The 1,997-nt window shown below is 35.7% G+C and overlaps 1 protein-coding gene across 1 annotated transcript; it reads right to left on the bottom strand.

The window, feature by feature from the left end:
- Positions 1 to 882: 882 nt before the first annotated feature.
- On the bottom strand, positions 883 to 1,991 carry LOC119680041. Its single transcript, XM_038092665.1, has one exon. It carries the CDS (start codon positions 1,815 to 1,817, stop codon positions 948 to 950), a length of 870 nt encoding a protein of 289 aa, XP_037948593.1. The 5' UTR covers positions 1,818 to 1,991; the 3' UTR covers positions 883 to 947.
- Positions 1,992 to 1,997: the final 6 nt, after the last annotated feature.

Raw genomic sequence — 1,997 nt, 5'->3', positions numbered from 1 at the left:
CTTACACTATAAGAATATGATCTATATTCTTACATCAAGATAATGCCCTGTGTCATTAGTTAGTGATAATGATAATTAAATTGTACTGGTACGTAAGATTCGTCGTGGATTTATAAGAGTCTGAATTTTCAACTGGATTGTAGTGACACTATTCCATGTTTTACTTCCACAAAATAGATCTGTTTTTATGTTCTTATTGGATGTGCACAGTTTTGTAGAGGTAGACTAGTGTTGAGTGGTTGGGATCTAATAGATTGTCCAAATAATTCATTGTCCAGAACTTCATACAATTTCCTGCTGCACTAAACTACATGTAGCAATCTAATAATATTTATAATTGTCTTTAACATTATATTGTAGAATAAATATTATACATTAAAATAATATAATAAACGAAGCACATACAGTAATGCACAGGAATATATGCATATATATATGAATATAATTTTATTATAGCTTTTCTTTTTAAAGACAATTAAATACTTTAATCCCAACCACTCTATCGACCTTTAGCCATTAATTAAATATAAAAATACAAAACCATAAATTATAAAAATCTAAATCTTAGTTCCAAGAATGGCAGAGTCTAGGTCCCGAAGCCATACGTTACCGACGACGACCAAGTGCCGTTCAATAGCTCTAGCTCAAAGGGACTTCACAGACGTGGAACCTGCTTGTGAAGTACAGATTACAACAAGAACATAAAAATCTAAAAGTTAAAATAATTAAAATATAACTAAATTATTTTGTAGGGCTTTATTAAAATTTTAATCAAAATATGTATGCATACGTCATTGACAATTGAAAAACACTCAAGACAAACAATGTAAATGTAACAATATAATTTCATTTTTTTTTAAATAATGACAAATTTCTAATGAATTTAAATTAACTGATTATAAAATTAACTGGTTATTGTAAAATTAACGTTACAAAATTATATTTAATTAACGCCAAAACATATATATAAAAGTAATAACCGCCAAAACAATAAACGTGATGAATAAGTTGCGGCGAATGTGGTACTTCCTATCTACTGCTCTAAAAAGTTCCGCAAGTTGTGCCATGATCGAAGGACGTCTGCGTTTGTCGTGCACCAGTGACTTACGTGGACGTGGAGTTAAATTTTCCGCCATACCACCACTGTACTTGCCGCCACCAATGCGATCCATATGTGGAGACTTCAAACGATCCAAAGTACGTGCAAAGTTACTTAAAAACGGCGTGTCGTATGCATCCGTATCTGTATCATCGCTCTGCTCATTATAATAAGCGTTAGTTTTTCCTGCCAATAACGACGGAGTACCACCTAAAAAATGTGCAGAACCAAGGCTTAAAGGCGAAGCATATTTTGAAGCGTAGCCGGTAGTTGTGCTCACAGGTTGTGAGTATTTCAAATCTCCAACTGGAATGTATTGATGTTGTTTGGCTTTGTTAGTTGGTTCCTTAAATAGGCTTCCTGGCTCAAATTGTTTTTTCTCAACTTTCGAGTAGACATCAGTATGTTGGTGTGAAACTGGCGCTGATGACATAATTGGTTCTTCCTGTATTGGCTGTACATTACCATCAAAGGAAACAGTAACAACACTTGATTTCGAAAGAGAAACGGAACGTGTTGAACGTTGACGCACAATAGGCTCAACTTGTTCTTGTTCTTCGATGATAGTGTCAACATCTTTTTTAGCTGCTGCTGCTGCTACTGCTACGGGCACAGGAATGTTGCTCTTAGTAACAGACACTGAACGTGTGGTACGCCCGCGTACCGGTACACCACGTTCAACTGCTTCTGCTTGTGCTGTCGCCTTTACTAAATCCATGTCATCGTCACTTTCAATGGCAATTGTATCAATTACGGTTACTGGCGACACTTTTTGTACGCTAGCTTCGCGTTTTTTAGTAACCGCGATTGCAGCTGTGGATTGTTCTGCACCATCGATAGTTTCATCACTACCAAAGGGTTTAGTAACGGCAATTGTACGTCTGTTAGCACGCTTAGA

This window comes from Teleopsis dalmanni, chromosome 2 (genome assembly GCF_002237135.1).
Source record: "Teleopsis dalmanni isolate 2A chromosome 2, ASM223713v2, whole genome shotgun sequence".
NCBI classification, from domain to species: Eukaryota; Metazoa; Arthropoda; class Insecta; order Diptera; family Diopsidae; genus Teleopsis; species Teleopsis dalmanni.
Note: the sequence above shows the minus strand (reverse complement) of the source record. Positions and strands in the feature narration are given on the sequence as shown.

Coding starts and splice junctions, on each gene's coding strand:
- LOC119680041 (XM_038092665.1), bottom strand. CDS start 1,817: ATGGATTTAGTAAAGGCGACAGCACAAGCAGAAGCAGTTGAACGTGGT.